The sequence below is a fragment of the Nyctereutes procyonoides genome, unplaced genomic scaffold (assembly GCF_905146905.1).
Source record: "Nyctereutes procyonoides isolate TBG_1078 unplaced genomic scaffold, NYPRO_anot_genome, whole genome shotgun sequence".
NCBI lineage: Eukaryota > Metazoa > Chordata > Mammalia > Carnivora > Canidae > Nyctereutes > Nyctereutes procyonoides.
In genome coordinates, this window is record NW_026575140.1 from 18,861,030 (window position 1) to 18,880,326 (window position 19,297).

At 48.2% G+C, this 19,297-nt stretch overlaps 1 protein-coding gene across 1 annotated transcript in view; it reads left to right on the forward strand.

Moving 5' to 3' along the window:
• The window catches only part of PLCG2 (phospholipase C gamma 2), a 151,646-nt gene that overhangs the window by 76,607 nt on the left and 55,742 nt on the right, over positions 1–19,297 (forward strand). The window contains exons 8-16 of the mRNA XM_055306868.1: positions 4,387–4,430; positions 6,707–6,779; positions 11,416–11,517; positions 12,504–12,622; positions 14,178–14,263; positions 15,475–15,595; positions 15,930–16,098; positions 18,104–18,208; positions 19,186–19,275. Coding sequence (XP_055162843.1) covers positions 4,387–4,430; positions 6,707–6,779; positions 11,416–11,517; positions 12,504–12,622; positions 14,178–14,263; positions 15,475–15,595; positions 15,930–16,098; positions 18,104–18,208; positions 19,186–19,275 — 909 coding nt within the window. The remainder of the gene's footprint in view (positions 1–4,386; positions 4,431–6,706; positions 6,780–11,415; positions 11,518–12,503; positions 12,623–14,177; positions 14,264–15,474; positions 15,596–15,929; positions 16,099–18,103; positions 18,209–19,185; positions 19,276–19,297) is intronic.

The window sequence follows — 19,297 nt, forward strand, 5'->3', positions numbered from 1 at the left end:
AGCCTTCCACCATCCATCACCATCCCCTGGGATCTAAATGTAGGCGTCTTCAATGCTTCTTGGCCTATTAAAAGAGAAAATAGCTGTAGTTTTTTTGAAGGTGGCACTAATCTTGCTTTCACATTACTCGTAGCTGACAGCGGTATTAAGATTCCAGATGCTCAGTCTTATCAGTTACATAGGGTTGATGGTATCCATCCTCCAGGCTAATTGAGAGGATGAAAAAGGCTCATCGACAGCAGCCACCCAGTAGCTGGCCCCCCAGGACAGCTTGTCCTTTCATGAGCCAGAATCTCCTCTGGAGGAAGTGAGTACAGCTGGCTGTGGTCTTCTGCTCCCTGTCCTGCCTCAAAAGGACCATCTTGGTCAGGGTCAGTGGGTTTCCCGGAGGGTCCTTTGGTACCTCACTGACCAAGCAACACTTGATTGGAAATTCATTTCTGATAAGTTGCATTATCATCAAAATAACACATAGTTATAACAGAGAAGTAGAGAAGTAGGAAGTGCGTACAAATAAAAAGATAATTGAAATGTCTTCAAACCTTATATAGTTATATTTTTAGTAGAAAGATTAATATTTACTCTTCGAGATTTTTTACATGGGTGCAAGCATATGTGAAGTGAGTCACATTCTGTGGTGATATTGTGGCTGAGGGTTCCAGGGAATAGCGCACATTATTCTAATGGGCGTGAGGAGGGTAGGAAGGGGAGAAGCATCCAAAGTGCAAAAATCAGCTGTGGAATCTCTGGTTGGCTTTTTCTGTCATTTTCCCTTTGGCCCCCTGGCACCAAATGGCTCATGTAACCCACTAAGCAGAGTGTGTAAGGTATATTACACTATGGAGGGTGTGCTTCCCTCCATCCCTCTGTGGGGAGACTCATTCCCTGACCTCAGATTGACCTTGACACCTCTGGCCCTTGCTCTTGTGGTCTCCATCCACAAGATGGAGCCCCTTTTTTTGTCTCCAGGGAATCACAAGTCAGAGGTAACTTGTAGCCTTTAGTTCTATTTATCCATTATTTTAGGCATTCATTCAACAAATGTTTGAGCCAGGAGGGCACAGTGGTTAACAAAACAGACATCTCCCCTCACCTCATTGATCTTTCGTTGGGGCCAGAGGGGATATTACCTGTAGCCACACATCCTGGTTTGATAGACTCTGACCACATAACCCTGCACAGTAATGATAGAATAACTTAATTGCTGTCTCTCCACTATGTGCCTATAGCATCTAGAATGTTCTCTCATTGCTAGGTTGTCATTATTTACTTTGTGTGCATTTGCACGTACTGTGCAGGCCAGTGGAGAAGTGCCAAAATAGATCAGGGTTGAAATGCTGGCTCTTTGACGTTCTAGATGTGTCACCTCGGAACAACTGCTGGTCCTCTCAGAGCCTGTTTCTTGTATCTGACTGGGGTTTGTTTCAGTGCCTTCCTGATGGGATGGGGAGCTGGGGTTGAGGCTGCCCTGCATCAGCTCCCAACAAGCCTTGTTTGTTCCCCAGTGTTGCCACTACAGACCCCAGCTAAGCAGGTTCTGTCTCTTGCAGTCGGGGTGTGAGCAGTGCTGATGCCCCCTGACGTCTCCAGGGAGAATCTGTACCTTGCCTCTCTCCCCACTTCTGGTATTTGCTAGCCATCCTGGGTACTCCTTGCTCTGTAGACACATCGCTCCCATCTCTGTCACTGGTCATCATGTGGCCACCTAGTCCTGGCCTGTGCCAGCTCCAGATGTCCCCTTTATAAGGACGACTCATAGCATTAGGGCCTGCCCTAATCCAGGAGGACCTTGCCTTCATTGGATCATATCTGCAAAGACCCTATTTCCAAATAGAGTCACATTCACAGGTGGGGAGGGAGGGGATAGGGCTTGCACAGATCTTTTGGGGGCCACATTTGTAGCCATCACACATGCTGTAACCTCTTCCATTGATAGAGTGCCCTCCCTGATGCATTTTCCCTTTTGGAGCGCTGCCCTGTTTCTCTGCCCTGTGAAGGAACCTGCTCCAGGAGCCCCATCAGAATTGCTGTCTGTGTTCCCCAATCTCTCTCTCTGCTCTTGAGCCTATCCCAGCCATGTATCCAAGCCTCCCACCCCATGGCAGTTCATCCTGTCATATCACTGGGACCTCCACATTGTGAAAGCCACTGGTCGGTCCTCTGGCCTTTATCATGCCCACTGGGTGGCATGGATCACAGTTGGTCACTCTCTCCTGGATGTTGTCACTTGGCTTTGGGATACTACGCTGTCTTCATTCTCCTCTTACCTCGCTATCCATGGGTTCACAACATCTTTGGCTGGATCTTTGATTTCTTGGTGTCTGAAGGTTGGTGATTGCCAGGCAGGGCCAGTGCTTAGCCAGATTCTCCCATCTAACTGCCAGGTTGCCTTGCATCTCACACTGGAATGTCCAGAAGGGACTTTGTGATGCTCTTCCCTCCCACTGCGGTGGATACATGACTGGCTGCTCTGTTGGATGTACCCAGAAATCCTCCTGCCTTCTGCCTTCCATTCCCCAGAACCCCCATCCCCACACCTGCCCTATTGTGCTGCATCTTTAAATTTTGCTTCTGCTTATGCAAGTGGGGAGCCTCAGGTTGGTAATACTTGCCTTTTTTGCTTTCAATCCTTCTGCCCCTCTCTGGACCCTGAGGGGCTGATTCCCACAAGTACATTCCCAGGTGCCTCTGCCAGCAGGTTCAGCAAATGGGGTGACCAGGATGGAGATACAGGATACAAGAGGGGAAGCTGGGTGTTTCTTTTCCCCACGTTTTCTGGCTCTGGAAGTGTCTCTGCAGTAGGAGCTCTTCCTTTGTCCCAGCTGTCTACCTGGCTGAAATGGGGTGGGGCACTTTTTTGTGCTTCATTGAAAAGAAGTAAAGGAACTGGCTGGCTTTAGGGTCTAGCAGAGTGGGTAATTGAGGATAAGTCCCAGACCAGGTTTTCTGCAGGTATAAGGAAACCAGTCTCGGGGTTTGGTTTGGAAGGGATCTGGCCTTAAATACTAGGTTGATCTAGTGATCTAAGTGCCAAGTAAGTCCAAATAACAAAGAGCATGCACTGCCCCAAATTCTCCTTTTTTTTTTTTTTTAAGTAAAGAAATAGCTATGCTATAAATTACATGTAAATAGAAGGAAGTACTTCTGAGTTTTTCTCAAAGAGTGGCTCTTAACCTTTTTGGGTGACCTATTTCTTTGAGATGCTGATTAAAGCTATAGATCATCTTTCCAGAAAAAAAAAAAAAAACACATACATGCACAGACTTACACAGATCTCCTGATGCTTCCCCAGGGGCCTGTAGATACATACCTTTTGCAGAATGTTGGTTTTCCACGTGTCATCCTGGACTCCAAGTAGCTTGGCAAGCGGACTGGGGAGTCCAGAGCAGGAGTGGTATTTATATCACTAGCATTTGTAACGTGCCAGTGGCTGCATTTCCATTTGTGCTCTGAATTTTTCAAATGCTTATCCAATCACAGTCTCATTTAAGACCACTAAAGTAATGCTACCTCCCCAGAAGCAGACACACGGTATGAGTGAATGTGTGCGTGCACATGCATGTGTAAGGTGCTCGCAGTGCATTGGTGTCAGCAGAAGCTGGGGAGAAAGTCACACCAGGCTCCCTGGTGGAAGAGCGCTCCATCGTTACGGCAATAGTCACAACATCAGCAGGCTGCAAAGAGCAGGACCAAAGCTGTCCAGTAGTTCTTTTTTTCTCTTGAGTTTGAAGATGAAAAGTTAGCTCACTGAAGCAGTACAGATCTGAAATGTAGCAGGGAGGGTGTGGAAAAGGTTCTGCGTTTTCTGCTGGGGGTCTGGGCAGGACCGTTGCTGGGAAAGCAGTTTGATCAATCTATCAAAGTTAATATGCACACCCCATACCCGTCCAGGTGCTTTCCTGTCTAAGAATCTACCCATTGGAACTATCTGTGCAGCAGGACAAAAATAGACACGTATGTGGAGATTCTTTGTAATACTGAGCCTAATGGCAGAAAATCAGTGATGTACACAGTATGGAATATAAAGGACTATATGGGGTTTGCAGAATAATAAGTAAAGCCTAAAATCAACAGCTAAAAGTTTGGAGACATGGATGTAATATAAGATGTAATTAAATGAATATCCATCAAACACATTCTAGAAGGAAACCTACCAAATTATTAAGATTGCTTCTCAGGAATAAGACTAAAGAGGAGGTGGGGAAGACTTCTACCTTTTTTGTAGAAGGGGGTGAGGAAGACTTTTATACTTCCTACATTTCTGCCATATTTGAATATTTATAAATCATACCAGTTGCGATTTTCTAATAAACTCTCCGTTTGAATTGTCTTGACTTGTCCAATGTTCTTATTTTTTATGTGTTTTTCTTCTATTTTCTATTTCAGATTCTTGATGAATTCAAAAAAGATTCTTCCGTGTTCATCTTGGGGTGAGGCACCTCTTCTGGGGTATTATTCAGGGTGGCTGTGCAGAGCAGTGCCTATGTGGGTCCTCCCAGTTGGGCCAGCTGCCTGCCTCCAGGAGGGCCACCTCTGTGGGAAGCCACAGAGGCAAGGGGCAATGATCTCCACAGGGGCAAGGCCTCCTACTGGGGAATTGGCTTTCCTGAGCCAGTGGCATGGATAAACATGAACAGCAACAGGATGTGTGGTGTGGTGGGAGGGTGGCCCAGAAGGTTCATAGAGAAGCCTATATGCTTTAGGACCTGCTTTCCCAGAAAGGAGTTTGGGAACTTCCTGGTTAAGCAGGTTTAAGTGAATTAAAATGAGTCGAAGCATATTAAAGTGCTTCATGCAGTGTGTGAGGTGGCAAAGAGCTTATAAATAGTGATAATGGTATTATTATACTGTAAGTGCTGCAGGACTTGTTAGAACCGTTACTATTCTTTTTTTTTTTTTTTTAAGATTTATTTATTTATTATTTTAAAGAGAGTGCAAGTGAGCCAGAGGAGGGGTAGAGGGAGAGGGAGAAAGTGAATCTCAAGCAGACCCTGCACGGAGGTTGAAGCCCAGCGCAGGGCTTGATTTCACAACCCTGAGATTGTGACATGAGCCAAAACCAAGAGTTGGATGCTCAACTGACTGAGCCACCCAGGCGCCCCAAGATCTTTACTGTTCTTACAAATTCCCCAGGTGAGGGATTTATGAAGGGGTTCTGTGTTTCCCAGGCCTCTCTGCCTGGGAGATATGTTTGCCCTGGAGTTAACAGCACCTAAAGATGATTTGTGGTGCGCTGATCTAGGTCTGCTTTTCAGAAGCTGCTCTCATTGATGAGGACACTCTGGCAACTAATCCCTCTGTCCCTTTCTAAACCAGAAACCTCAAAACTGCAAGTATGTATGAAGCAAGTCTTATTCTTATATCGTCTTTTAAGGAAAATGTTAGTGTTAGATCATCAGGCTGGTTAGCAAAGAAGTTTACAAATACACCCATAATTAAAGACAATAGACTTTTGAATCCCGAGTCTTTAGTAAAGGGAACAAGCTGAAAGTGTGTTGTATTTCCTGTATTTAAAAAGACCCCTGCCCCCCCCCCCAAAAGACTCCCTCAGGGCGCCTGGGTGGCTCAGTGGGTTAAGTGTCTGCCTTCAGCTCAGGTCATGATCTCAGGGTCTCTGGGAGGGAGCCCCAGGATTGAGCAGGGAGTCTGCTTCTCCCTCTGCTACCTCCCTCCACTTGTGTGTTCCCACGCTCTCTCTCTCTCTCTCTCAAATAAAGTCTTAAAAAACAAAATAAAAGACCCCTCACACATATACACACAGACATCTTGCAGATGCTCAGTGTAAAGTACAGATTTCCTTGGAAAGTTCTGTTCTGCAGAATGCACTTTCCATAGAAACCAGTGTTACTCTGCCAGTCCCGTGAGGTCCCAGGTTTCCAATAGCCACTACCTCCTCTACAGCAGCAGCAGGCTGCTGGCTGAGGTGGAGTCTCTGTGTATGCCGGTGAACAGTTCTCTCATCGCAAACAGAAAATCCTCCCACCAGTGGACCTGTCTGCTCCCAAAGCCTGTGTCTTGTATCTTTAGGCTGATTCTCCCCATCCACCCAGAATCTGAGGGGCTTCATTGGGCCCCCACTCCTGCTTCAGAGCCCTCGGTGGCTCAGCAAGCTCTGCATTGTGGCTTCTGAGGAGACCCTCTGATGGGGCCCTGTTCGCTTCTCCCGTATGGGCTCCCCCAAGATGCTGTCCACATCCTGCCCTACCCAAGCATTTGCTGTGTGGTTCAGGTCTGCCCCTCTCCCCCTCTGTCTCCCCCACTTCTCTTTTCGTTAGGCCTTTGCATATGTGATTCCCTTTGCCTGAGCTCCCTTCCACTTCCTGGTGAGCCCCTCCTCATTCTCTGAGACACTAGCAGCTGCTGCATCCTCCAGAAAGCCTCCCTGGTCCTCCAAATCTGGATTTGGGCCCCCACCTTTCCACGGTCACCCATGTCCTTACTGCCCTGTGTCCCCCAAGGCCACACTCCTGTGGTACTCTGCAGATTGCGGGGTGCCCCAGAAGCCCCTGGGAGCAGCTAAGTGCAGATTCCGGGGCCCTGCCCTCCCAGATTCTGGTCCCTCCTTGCCTCTTCCCAGATCAGGGATGTGGCATCTGCTACCTTGTCTCCCCGGGGGTACTCGCAGGGTGTCTGGTGGCAGGCCGCCTGGTTGACAGCTTCTGTAGAGTGTGTCCTCTCTAAACACCCTCCCTTTCCCCGAGGGCAGCAACACTGACCGGCCGGACGCCTCTGCTGTTCACCTGCATGACTTCCAGCGCTTTCTCTTACATGAGCAACAGGTGAGAGGCACACAGGGCTGGGGGAGCTGGGAGGAGCTGCCTGGGCTGATGTCTCCTCTTCTCCCCCACCTGTCACCTGGCCTGCAGTTGTCATGAAATGTGGGTGCTCCCTGCCCAGTGCCACTTTGGTGGGTTAGACTCTGGAAAGAAAACAGCTTCATCGGGGTCCTTGTCCCAGGTGCACATCGCGGGAGGGGGGAATGAGAGCCTTTCAGGCTTGCAGGGGTCTGTTCCCACCTCCTGGCTTCTGCTCCTTCTCCTGGCTCATCGCCGGTGTACTTTCCCGGAAGCCCTCCTTGGCCGATGGGAAGAGGTGACAGGTGGAGGAGCCTGCCGGGTCCTCTGGGGGAGAGGTCAGCACAGCTGTCCTTAAGCAGATGACACCCTGGGAAGTCTCCTGGAGTGTTTGTGTTCAGGCTCCACACTGGTGGCAGAGCGAAGATGTTTTGTGTTGGGCGGGTGTGTGCTTTCCATCACCGTGGTTCTGCCCAACTGGGCATACTGGACATATCTGCAGACATTTTTGGTTGTCACAACTGGGAGGGCTTCTGGCATCTAGTGGGTGGAGGCCAAGGGTGCTGCTCAGCATTCTGAAATGCACAGGTCACCAGCCCCCTACCAAGGGGTTACCCGACCCCAAATGTCAGTAGTGCCATGGTGGAGAACCTGTGAGCTCAGCTGAGAGAATCCTGAGATCCTCTTTCTAGCTGTGTGACCTTAGGTCGGTGGTTTGACCTTTCTGCTCCCCAGTTCCCTCTGTGAATGGGGATGGGAACCCTACTTCCCAGAATTCGTCAGATTGTAATGATCTTCGTGGATGTGTATGAGTATGAATATACCTGCATATTCACATAGATATTGAAAAAAATTTTAAGTTTTTATTTATTAGAGCACAAGGGGGTGGGAAGGGGCAGAGGGGGAGGGAGAAGCAGGCTCCTCTCTGAGCAGGGAGCCTGATGTGGGAGATGTGGGGCTCAATCCCAGGATCCTGAGACCTGAACCAAAGGCAGATGCTCAGCCAATTGAGCCACCCAGGTGCCCCGTATATTTAAAGTTTTTATATATGTCACTGGAGTTCCCTTTACTATTTTTTTTCTCCTTATTTAATTGTTTGGGTTTTTTTTTTTAATAGACTATTTTTTTAGAGCCATTTTAAGTTCATAGCAATATTCAGTTAATCTGCTTCTCAAAAAAATTCCATTGCAGAACATCTCAGACAAAGACAAAAGTGGACAGACTGGCATCCTGGATCACCATGTACCCATCGCTCAGATTAGGAAATTATGCTTGTTTTTTCCAATTTTATTTCACCTGTCCTCCATTCCACGCCCACGTGCCTCCTTTCCTTTCCCCCTCTTCTTCATTTCTTCACTGGAATATTTTAAAGCAGCCCCCACACTGTGTTATCATTTCATTTGTAAATACTTCAGTTGTGTCTCTTTTACAGATCCACAAAACATAACCGCGATAGTCCCGTTCTACAGTCAACACTGTTACTGTCACTTGATGCATATCCCATATTCCGATATCATCAATAGTAAATAACAAGGGATCCCTGGGTGGCGCAGCGGTTTGGCGCCTGCCTTTGGCCCAGGGCGCGATCCTGGAGACCCGGGATCGAATCCCACGTCAGGCTCCCGGTGCATGGAGCCTGCTTCTCCCTCTGCCTGTGTCTCTGCCTCTCTCTCTCTCTCTGTGTGACTATCATAAATAAAAAAAAATAGTAAATAACAAGCAGAGATACACACTTTGCACAAGGCCAGCCACACGGAGGCCCAGGCAAAGCTGCTGTGGTGCCTTATGAGTGGAGGAGGACATGGAAGACGTGGAAAGACCATGTTTTCCCCATGTGGAGCTGAACGAGTGATGAAGAGGGGGATTATCTGCTCTACCCGAGACTAGAGCTGAAATGGGGTGCAGGGAAGGGGCAGATGCCCTGTCTGGGCACCTTAGGTGCTGGGTGCTGTGGTACCAGCGGCATAAAGCAGAGGGAGGAGCACATGATTTTCTCTTTTGGCCATGCTTTTCCTTGCTCTAATGACTCTGTTTGTAGGAAGCTGTAGAAATTAAATTGTTAAATTCCTGGGGAAAGTAGTTTGATCCCCTAGAATTCAGCAGCTGGTGCTGTTTAATATTACACATGCCCTGGCCCCATTCCTGGGCTGCCCTCAGAGGTTGGGGGTGTGGGGCAGGAGCTCTCTCTCTGCAAGTGGGGAGTTAGAACCCAGGTGGCCCCTGATGTCAAGAATGGGGACCCCAAGCCATCAGTTGGGCAGACCCTGGTGCTCTGTGGGATGCATGAAGCAAAGCTGGCCATCGAGTACATTTGGTCAGGGTGATGGCTTCTCACCTGTAGAATGATCCCTACCATTTGGTGTGCAGGTTCATATAAGGGTTGTAGGGAGCCCTTGGGCAATATGCAACTAAAAACTTTTTTTTGGGGGAAAGTTTATATACTTCGATTGCCATTCTAGGAACTTATCCTAAGGAAGTAATCGCAGAATTCTTAATGGAAATGAAAACTTGGAACTAACCTCAAAGTTCCCACTGGAGGACTAGTTGAATGTGCCGCAGCCCACCCCTGGGAAGGTGGGTGACATTGTAGAACTAGGCGGTTAAAAAGAAGACTCCAGAACTGACATACCTGGGTTGGTCTCAGGCTCATTGACGGCTCAAGGTATTTAATGACCTGAAGTCTCAGTTTCTCCACTTACACAACATGGAGAGTAATATGTACCTCCTGGGGTTGTGGGAGTTCAAAATGAGCCACTGCGTAAAGAAGGTTCAACATGGAGCCTGGCGTATAGTCCGTGCCCAGTGCAGACCCATCACCGTTCCCTTCCTTCCCTCTTCTAATAATTTCATTATTATAGCTGCCTGGCACATCACCCCACACCAACTATGCTTTTTTTTTTAAACCCCCAGAATATTGGTGTCTTAAGCTCCTTTAGGCAGAAGATTTCTTTATTCACAGCTAGGCCAGTTCCAGGTTACACTGGCAAAGCACCCATGCTTCTTTTTAATAAATGAAAAAGCTTTGTAGGAGAAGGAAGGAGGAAGCCGCTGGCTTTTGGGGAGCATTGAGGTCTGGGGAGGCGTTTGCATTAGGTATCCTATGATTTGAGTTTTGTATTCTGGTATTCAAAGATTGTAATATCTTGTATGCAGATGAACTGACTGTTCCCCAGCCTGTGGGCTGTTTTGTGTCCCTATCCGAGCAGATTTGCAAGCACCAACGGCAAGGCTCATTGCTGATTTCCCACCCACCTGCCAACAAGGCCATTCCTTCACCACCTCATTTGTATCTGTCCTTATGCTTTTGTTTCTTTCACACATCCTGGTCCGACCCTTCCCATCCAGCCACACACCTATCTGGTAGCGCATTTGCTTTTATTATCCTTAAAGGCAGAGACTTTACAATATTCAGAATCCATCAAACATTCATCAAAGTTGAATCTGTGTGTCGTGTTTCATCTTTTTGCCTGTGAATCTATGGGCTTTTAGGGATTAGAGAGGAAAAGAGTAAAGTTACTTGATACGTATATTCTTTTTGTAACAGGCTTCTGCATTTCTAAGCCACAGAAGCTGTTCTTGAACAGCTGAATATGTATTTCAGACATTATCAAAGCCTCTGATCAGCATTACCTGGCTGACTTGCAGGAGAGGACATATTCTGTGTCTATTTAGGGTCCCTGCTCTGCTACTTATTAGCTTTGTGACCTTGGGATTTGTCATGTGACATCCTGAGCCTCTTGTTTCCTTGTCTTTCAAATGACAATGACAGTGACAGCATATAACCTGCAGGGTTGCATGGACCATAGGAGGAGGAGGATTGTTCACACCAGCTGCCAGGATTGGAGCAGTCTCTGCGTGCCAGATGCTGTGTTAAATACATAACCTTATTTCATACGGGCTTTCACAGAAACTGCACATCGGTATTAGTCTCCTGCAATAGATGAGGAGGCACAGGGAGGGTATGTAACTTGCCAGGGTCAGCCAAGTGAGCAACGCTGGCGGTCGGACATAATTGTGCTCGCTGGCCTCTTCACACTAACAAGTGTTAAGAGCTAGCACAGGGCAGGAATTGGCAAACTATGGCCCGTGGACCAAATCTGGCCCACCACTTGTTTTTGTAAATAAAGTTTTATTGGAACACAGCCATGCCCATTTGTGCATGTATTGTGTATGGCTCCTTTTGCAGTACAGGAGCAGAATTGAGTGGTTGTGACCCAAAGCCTAAAATATTTAACCCTCTGGTCCTTTAGAGAAAATGTTCATCAGGTACAGAGTAATGTGCAGTATGTGGCACTTGATTGCATATGCATCTAGAAAGGTTGATATTTTTGGTCTTTGATGCAAACTGGACCCTGAGAGTTGAAGGATTTTTCCAGTCCTCTTTCTTTTCTTTTTTAAAGATTTTATTTATTTATTTATTAACGAGAGACACACACAGAGAGAGAGGCAGAGACACAGGCAGAGGGAGAAGCAGGTTCCATGCGGGGAGCCCAACGCAGGACTCCATCCCAGGTCTCCAGGATCATGCCCTGGGCCCAAGGCAGTGCTAAACTGCTGGGCCAGCAGGGCTGCCCATCCAGTCCTCTTTCTGATGATTTTTTGTTCTCTTTATCATTCTAAGGAGCTTTGGGCTCAGGATCTGAACAAAGTCCGTGCGCGGATGACAAAGTTTATCGATGACACCATGAGGGAAACGGCCGAGCCCTTCTTGTTTGTCGATGAGGTGAGTGGGCTCCTTGTCAACTTGACTTGACTTTTTGATCCACGTCTCTGACCTCTGCAGTTTATTTTTCCGGTTTCTTCCCTTGGAGGGCTTTGCTTCATCTGCCCCCAGACTGACTCTTTTAGTTAAGAGCTCATTTTCTTCTAGGTTCTAAATTACAGCCTTTTGTTTGGCTCATCCTTCTCTGTTTGGCTGTGTGGCCTGGGCGGGTTCTTTAGTTTCCCCGCCAGAGCACGTCTGCCACCAGGGAGCATCTAACAAGCACAGCAACAAGATTTGAAGGTTGATGGGGCACCTGCATCTGGCTCTGGGTGAAGCAGCTGGGGATGTGGGGATGCGAGCAGAACTGGGGCACTGCTGCCTTGTGTAAGGCTCTTCCCAGGCTGCAGAGTAGAGTGTACCCTTGGTGTCACACAATCTTTTTTTTTTTTTAAAGATTTATTTATTCATGACAGAGAGAGGCAGAGACACAGGCAGAGAGAGAAGCAGGCTCCACGCAAAAAGCCTGATGTGGGACTTGGTCCCGGGACTCCGGGATCATTCCCCAAGCCAAAGGCAGACGCTCAACCGCTGAGCCACCCAGGTGTCTTTTTTTTTTTTTTTAAGGAGTGAGGAATTGGAATAGGAAATTTCCTGCCTTTTAGATGTTATGATACTGGTGATGTTCTCTTGCTTTAAGTTGAGGTGGTGAGTTCACAGATGTTTATGGTATTATGCCTGAAAACTTACACGTGGGAGGCATGTACTCTTGTATCAACTATTTTAGGATACACATTAAAAAGGAAAACACCTAGGTGAGTGAAAACATGTGTCCGCATTTCCTGTTGCAATCTGAGCATTCTGTGTTACAAATTTGGGTCCCTGAGGCCTGGAGACCATCTTCCAAGTTCCCATATCAGAGCTGCCAATCTCCCTATGTTGGCAGAGACCAGAAGGAGCCACCCATCCTCCTCATCCTTGTGATCTTGTCTCTGTGACTCTCCTAGTTCCTCACGTATCTGTTTTCGCGGGAGAACAGCATCTGGGATGAGAAGTATGACGTGGTGGACATGCAGGACATGAACAACCCCTTGTCCCATTACTGGATCTCCTCTTCGCATAACACGTGAGTTTCTCGGTGAGCCTGTGACGGACCGGGCAGCCGAGGGGCAGGATGTTGGGGCACCAGTGCCCTGCTCCGGGAAAGTATGTGGGAGCAGGCAAAGTGCGGGTCTACACTGCTCAGACTAGATTGTGCAGAAGCTTCTGAGAGGGGCGTGGGAACGCACCCCCCACCCTTTCCAAGTTGGTATTTGCAGGAATCATGTTTTTTTTCTCTGACATTAAAGAGCAAGTTGGCAAAGCTGGTTTTGATAGACATCTCTTAGTAGCCACAGCAAAGCAAATGAATTGGTTATTGAACTGATACTTACTGAATGTCTGCCCTGTGCTGGGCTCTGTGCTTGCTGGGTGCTGGGGATACAGCAGGGAAATGAGCAAGAGCAGCCCTGTCCTCATGTACTTGGAGGGGAAAAGTCCTCCTTTATTTTTTTGTTTTATTTTAAAGATTTATTCATCTATTTTAGAGAGAGAGAGTGAGAGGGCAAGTACTAGAGCTGAGGGAGGGGCAGAGGGAGAGGGAGACAAGCAGACTCCCCGCTGACCATGGAGCTCCATGCAGGGCCCAATCTCAGGACCCCAAGATCATGAGCTAAAATCAAGAGTCGTACACCCAGCCAGCTAGGCCACCTAGGCACCCCAGAAGTCTCCCTTTGATTCAAGGATGAATAGGAGTTGATGAAAGAAGAACAGGTGGTGAGGCAAGGAGGAACAGCATGTGCAAAGGTCCAGGGGCAGGAGGAACTGAGAGGGATCTGTTAAGATCAGACTGTAGAATCCAGGATGAGTGACAGGAGAGGAGAGAAGTGGATGTTGCACTCAGGTTCCCATATTTAGTCTGTTTGTAACACGAGAAGGTATAAGTCTTGGCCTGGGCATCTGGAGAGCAGAATATTGCTACCTTCCCAAGTGTCACCACAGGCAGGAGTCAGAATGAAGGCATTTTAGAAGGTCACGTCTTTTTCAGGGCCAAATTGGTTGCCTGGTTCTCTGTTTCCCACCATGTCCATTGGCTTAGAGAGCTGACTTCTAGCAAATCCAGAGGACAATGAAGGGACATGAATTCTTAAAAGGAGAGGCTACAGATGTGAAGAGGAGAAGGGTGTATACAAATACACATTTATATATCCGTTTTGGTAGACATAGTTCAAAGTAGTGAGTTCAAGACCCGAGGAGCCCTGACACCAAAATGGTGGCCCATCTTTGGACTGTGAGCCTAGTGGACACCATGGGGCGGGTAGGATCATTAATTAATTATCGTATGTCTGATTCACTCCTGATACCCTTTGACCAAGTTCTCCTCCAAAGATTATGCAGTCTTGAGTCTCGGTCTTTCCCTTGGATTGCCAAGGTGGCTGCTGACCACATCCTGCGATTGTGGCCTCAGCCTAAGGCTCATGACTGGTATGGCCACATGATTACTTATGTCTGGCCCAGATCCTGACCATAGATCTTTCTAGACAGGAAAAATTCAAGATGTTGGGCGCTTGGGCTGAGAAGTTCCCCAAAATGCCCCAAGGTGCCGACCTCTGCACACATGGCCACTGCCTTCTCTCCCTCAGGTACCTCACCGGTGACCAGCTACGGAGTGAGTCATCCACAGAAGCGTACATCCGCTGCCTGCGGATGGGCTGTCGCTGCATTGAGTGTGAGTACCATTTTCCTGGTGGAGATGATGCTTATGGTGAATTGAGGTCTACCATGTAGCTGCCCGAGGCTTTCGTCTGAAAGGCCGGAGTCCTGGGAATGCATGGGACTGGCTGAAGAAGAACCCAGGTGCCCATAGCATCTGGAGTGGGGGATGTGGCCACCAATGGCCAGGGACCTTACCCCAGAAGATTTCCCCCCAGGACAAGGAATGGTGTCGAGCCTGGCCGTGTTGGAGTCAGAAACCCTTGGGTAGCGATTTTGGGCATCTAGAGAATGTCCCGATGTCACGGCAGGGCTGGGACACCAGTACCAGAGATGGCTTTGTTATACTGCTTTCCTCCTTCAGCTTCACTTGGGCTGTTCTTAGAGGAAGGCAGGAGCCCTCTGTGATTTTGCTGCTGGCCCTGCCATGGATGCCACCCTGCCTGTTCTATTCATAGTTGCTCAGAGACACCAGGGCACAGACGATCCAGGCCCCTGGACATGCTCAGGAGCCTGCCGCCTCCCGTCCCACCCCTCACCCTCCTGGCCTGACTGTGCCACCGAAGGCCTGTAGCTGTACTGGGCTGAGAAAAGGCACAGAGGCCTGATGTGGGCTCCAGTTCTATTGAACACATTCATCATAGCATCAACTTTAATAGCACTTATTCCTGTGGATGGTTGCCTAGTGTATGGGCCCTCCTCCAGGAGAAAGCAAATGTGAAAAAATTAAGTTTGAAACTGTCAGCTCTTGTTACCTCTGGGGGCTGAAAATAGAGGGGATGTTCACCTTCTACATAATCTAGTTCTGTTTGAATATTTTACTATGAACTTTAAAAAATAAATATCTCATTGCTCTGTGTTATTTCCACTAGCGGAAAAAGCAAGCCAAGTGAAATCAGAAAAAAAAATCCTACATTATAAATGTCTTTTAAAAAAAGGAAACATTGAAACTAGTTTCTTTTGGACAGATGTATTGGGGACCTTTAAATAAGCAACCAGAGCCTTCCCGTCACCGCACAAGTAATGGTTGTTCATAAGTAATGTGGGTCCTTGTGTTTCTGGCCCCTGAAGATAATTGTTGGGTGTGGGCCCCATGTCCTAGTAACTGAGCCATGTGGGGGTCAGGGCCAAGCTCACAGCCACCCACCAGCAGCGTGACTGCCATCACTGGACTCTTGAGGTAGAGAGTGATGGCCCGATGTCGAGACTACACGTTTCTTTCCTCAGTGGACTGCTGGGACGGACCCGACGGGAAGCCCATCATCTACCACGGCTGGACACGGACCACCAAGATCAAGTTTGACGACGTTGTGCAGGCCATCAAAGACCATGCCTTTGTCACTTCAAGGTTGGTTGGCTGATTTCCTGTTGGTTTGTCTTTAAGGGAAAGGTGGACAGACAGACGCCCCCCCCACCCCCGTGTGTCTGTCTGTCTGTCTGTCTCTCTCTCACTCACACACACACACACACACACACACACACACACACACACACACCCCTACCTGCCTGGCCTCCATCCTCTGGTTCACTCCCAACAAGTCTTCAGCTGAGTGTTGGCGCCCCCTACAGGCCAAAAGCGCAAGTCCCTCCCTGGTTCTGGAGCCTGGAGGAAGCTGGTGCTGGGAAACCAGTGACCTCTGCCCTCCTTCCCGCTGAGCTGAGCTGGCTCCTCCTGCACACAGCTTCCCCGTGATCCTGTCCATCGAGGAGCACTGTTGCGTGGAGCAGCAGCGCCACATGGCCAGGGTGTTCAAGGAGGTGTTTGGTGACCAGCTGCTGACGAAGCCCACAGAGGCCAGTGCTGACCAGCTGCCCTCGCCCAGCCAGTTGCGGGAGAAGATCATCATCAAGGTGGGTGGCCTCGGGTGGCCTGACATTCAGGAGAGCCAGTGGCTCAGAGCACAGGCTCCTGGTTCCACCACCTGGACTCACACCAGCTCTCCTTACTAACTCCCTGAGCGACCCTGGGCAAGGTCATTTAACCTCTAGGTACCTCTGTGTCCTCACTGGTCTTGGGAGGTTAATAGTAGAGCCTGCCACATTGGCTGTGAGCATAATGTGAAAAAATGTGTGCAAAATGCTTAGGATTGCATCTGTCCCGTAGCAGGTGCCCTGTAACTATTAACTGTCATTTGTTGATTCTTTAGGCAAACCTCCAACATGCTCTGGTCTAAGTCAGGTCTCTGCTGGGGGTGTGCCATTGACCCGGGCTCCCCTCTGGCCCTCAGGAGACCCCAGTCCACTGTGTGAGATGGGCATGGACTGGAGGTGGACAGTTGCCCCAAAAGGTTGTGTGTGCTTAATTGGATGAAGGAGGTGCATGCCAAGTGCTGTGGGGAGAGATGAAGGATCAGCCATGCCTGAGAGTGCCAGGGATGCTGGGAAGGGGGGTGAAGTCTGGGGATCTGTATTACTAGGACAGAGAGACCAGATATACAGTGACTTATTTTTATTTTATTTTTTTTTAAAGATTTTATTTATTTATTCATGATAGTCACACAGAGAGAGACAGAGACACAGGCAGAGGGAGAAGCAGGCTCCATGCACCGGGAGCCTGACGTGGGACTCGATCCGGGTCTCCAGGATCGTGCCTGGGCCAAAGACAGGCGCCAAACCGCTGCGCCACCCAGGGATCCCTATATAGTGACTTAGAGAATAGAAGAGGTCATTTCTTCGAGTGTTCTAGACGGTCTGAGCTCTGTCCCACAAGGCTATCAGGGGACCTGGTATCCTCTTATCTTTTTTTTTATTTTTTATTTTATTTTTTTTAAAGATTTTATTTATTTATTCATAGAGACACACACACACACACACACACAGAGAGAGAGAGAGAGAGAGAGAGGCAGAGACACAGGCAGAGGGAGAAGCAGGCTCCATGCAGAGAGCCCAACGTGGGACTTGATCCAGGGTCTCCAGGATCACACCCTGGGCTGCAGGCAGCGCTAAACTGCTGCGCCACCAGGGCTGCCCTATCTTTTTTTTTTTTTAATATTTTATTTATTTATTCATGAGAAACACAAAGAGAGAGAGAGGCAGAGGGAGAAGCAGGCCGGCTGGGAGCCTGATGTGGGACTTGATCCCAGGACCCTGGGATCATGACCTGAGCCGAAGGTAGATGCTCAACCACTGAGCTACCCAGGCGCCCCCCAGAACCAATGTTTATAAATACTTGCCGGGGTGGGTGTCAGTACGCATCTGGATGAAGGTTGTTGTGGTCGCTGTCTTAGTCTTAAAGATGAGAACTATGAGAGTCAGAGAAGTATAACCACCTGCCCAGGGTCACTGAGCTGATAAAGCAGCTTAAATCTGCATATCCTGTGCGCAGTCCACAGCCCTGCAGTCTGGGCTGCCAGACTGGCTATTCTTGCCTTTCCCTCTGTGTGCCAGAGAATGTGGGATGTGCAGGCGGTATCACTGATCCACTGAATATTTACTGAGCACTTACTATCTGCCAAGCTACCACAGGAGATTCAGCAGGGGACGACACAAAGTCCTGTCCTCATGGGGCCTATATTTTGTGACAGGGAAGACAGAAGACCCAGACATAGATACACAAAGGGCAAAGAGTATGGAAAATAACTCTCAGGGATGAGAGAGTGACAGGGATAGGAAGGGAGGTGGGGGCTCTTTTTAGACCAAGTAGTTGGGGAGAGCTCACTGGAGGAGGGGACACTGAGCACAGAGCTGAATGTTGTGAGAGAGAAGGCAGGTGGAGAGAACAGGCAGTGCAAAGGCCCTGAGGTGGATGCTGTGGGTAGATGCTGGCTGGCTGGCTGATGTGGATGAATGCTTGCTAGCTCAAAGATCCTAAACTTGGGTGTTAAGGAGACAGGCTATGTGTATTTTTTCCCCTCAGCATAAGAAGCTGGGTCCCCGAGGGGACGTGGATGTCAACATGGAGGACAAGAAAGATGAGCACAAGCAACAGGGTGAACTGTATATGTGGGATTCCATCGACCAGGTGGGTCTCCTTGCACCCCTTCTCAGAGCCTCGAGTGCATCTGAGACCTACTAGAGAACTCTGAGAATATTCCTCTCACTCCCGTTTTGACCCTTTTTTTGTATCATTAATGGTTTACTTTGAAATAATTTTCTATTCCACATAGCATACTACACATTTACACATACACACAACAGATTTTTTTATATAGCCTTCACTCAGCTTCCCCAAGCACTAACATAACATAAACATAACAACCAGAGTGTAATTACTGGAAATGCACGTTGGAGCAATACTACTAGTTGATTCATGGACCTTATTCAGTTTTACCAGTTTGTCCACTGATGTCCTTTTTCTGGCCCAAGGTTCAGTCCAGGATGGGAGAGTGCATCTGATTGTCCTAAGTCCTTAGTACCTTTCAGTCTAGGACATTTCCACTGGAAACCTTATTTTGGTGAGAGGAATGCATTTTGAGTGCTAGTGCCACTTCTCACATCCCTTAACGTAACATACAAATCCATTTAGGTCTATTTTGAAATCTCTATTCTGACATCCTAGAAATAATGAAAATTATTAATGTTGAAAGAATTAACTCACAGATGTTGAAGAGTCTCTAGACAAACTGGTTGGGAAATCCTGAAAGACCTAAAACGCAGATGTAATAGAAAAAGGCAGTCATGAAACCCCAAAAACATTGCCCTCCTTCAGAAAAGGCTTCAAATTAAATAAATATGAACCAGAAATTTGATACTTAGTTGTATCTACCCTTAGACACACTGAATAAGAAAAGTCCTGAAAATGCCAAAAGAACCCAAAAATAGATATTTAGAGGAAACGTCTTGAAGGGAATTGAATTCCATGAAACCACCATAAACTCTACGAAAGTGAGAAAGACACATCCCTCGTAAATGCTGGGGTGATGCCGGGCAGGGCTCATGGCCCCGCTGGTGTTGAGGGCAGAGGCTGAGAGGAGAGCTGATGCTGGGTTCCCTTTCTAGAAATGGACTCGGCACTACTGTGCCATCGCCGATGCCAAACTGTCTTTCAGCGATGACATTGAGCAGACTGCAGAAGAGGAGCTGCCCCAGGTAGGGGAGACCTCCTAACCCG